The 1,003-nt window shown below is 44.0% G+C and overlaps 1 protein-coding gene across 1 annotated transcript in view; it reads right to left on the bottom strand.

The window, feature by feature from the left end:
- Window positions 1-967, bottom strand: part of LOC107091009 — a 20,346-nt gene extending 19,379 nt beyond the window's left edge. The window contains exon 1 of the mRNA XM_015384705.1: window positions 585-967. Coding sequence (XP_015240191.1) covers window positions 585-837 — 253 coding nt within the window. The 5' untranslated portion in view covers window positions 838-967. The remainder of the gene's footprint in view (window positions 1-584) is intronic.
- Window positions 968-1,003: the final 36 nt, after the last annotated feature.

Raw genomic sequence — 1,003 nt, 5'->3', positions numbered from 1 at the left:
ACCTGTATTTGACAAAATCTCCAAATATGAGCAACTTTGACTGTGTGATGTGAGTCTGATCCTAATGCCCAACCTAGTGAATGATGCTGTACTGTAATTAAAGGATTAGTTGTGTTTTGGTAGGTGTTTCCCACACTTCCACACAATATGTGAGATATGGAGGAATCAAGGTAGACGAGGACGAAGATAATCCACATCTAGGTTTGATTGGTTTGATTTTATTCAGCTTTTTTGTTTTTTGATTGTCTGATGTGATGCTTCAATGACAATTTATTATCTATTATAACTCCCAAAAATTTGTTTTCACTCACATTTACAATTTAATTAGTACACCTTCAATAATAATTGGTAATTCCTAATTAATCTTAAAATGAGCCTAAAACATTACTTTTGTATTTAGTGTGGGAGCCCCACCTGTGGGGACCCATTTTAACAGATTGAACCTGTCAGCTGTACCTGTACGATGGAGTAATAGGGCTTCAGATTGGTTTTATTTTTTTTATTTTGAGAATAAAGTCATAACATTACTAGAATAAAGTTGTAATAATATTAGAATGAGAGTGGAGGATGGGGGGGGTTCTTACCGCTTTCGCTCATCCGCCCCCAGGTGACGGTGGTGAGGAAGTAATCCAGAGCGGCTACGGTCCCCTGTCCGGTCACCGAATCCGACACCAGGATGGTGTTGTTCAGGTCCATGTGAAGGACTAACTTCTTCCTCGGTGCCTGCTTCTCGGAGCCCAGTCCCGGAGGGACTGTCGCCGCCGGGTCACGCGCTGCTGGCGGCCGCTCAGGCTCTCTGGTACCTCGGTCCTCCGTCCCTTCATGTTCGTCCGCCATGACAGCGCAGCGAGCAGGCAGGAAGTTACTAGCTGACTCGCTGCCTCATCCATGAGGTGGTTTCCAGCAGAATTACCGAGAAACCATTCCAGAAACTACCGACAGCTGATATTCACCGGTAGCTACTTCCTCATTCTTCTTCTTCTTCTTTTTTATGGGATCGTAT

This window comes from Cyprinodon variegatus, unplaced genomic scaffold (genome assembly GCF_000732505.1).
Source record: "Cyprinodon variegatus isolate N-32 unplaced genomic scaffold, C_variegatus-1.0 Scaffold320, whole genome shotgun sequence".
Classification (NCBI taxonomy): domain Eukaryota; kingdom Metazoa; phylum Chordata; class Actinopteri; order Cyprinodontiformes; family Cyprinodontidae; genus Cyprinodon; species Cyprinodon variegatus.
This window is presented reverse-complemented; position numbering and strand designations above follow the sequence as displayed.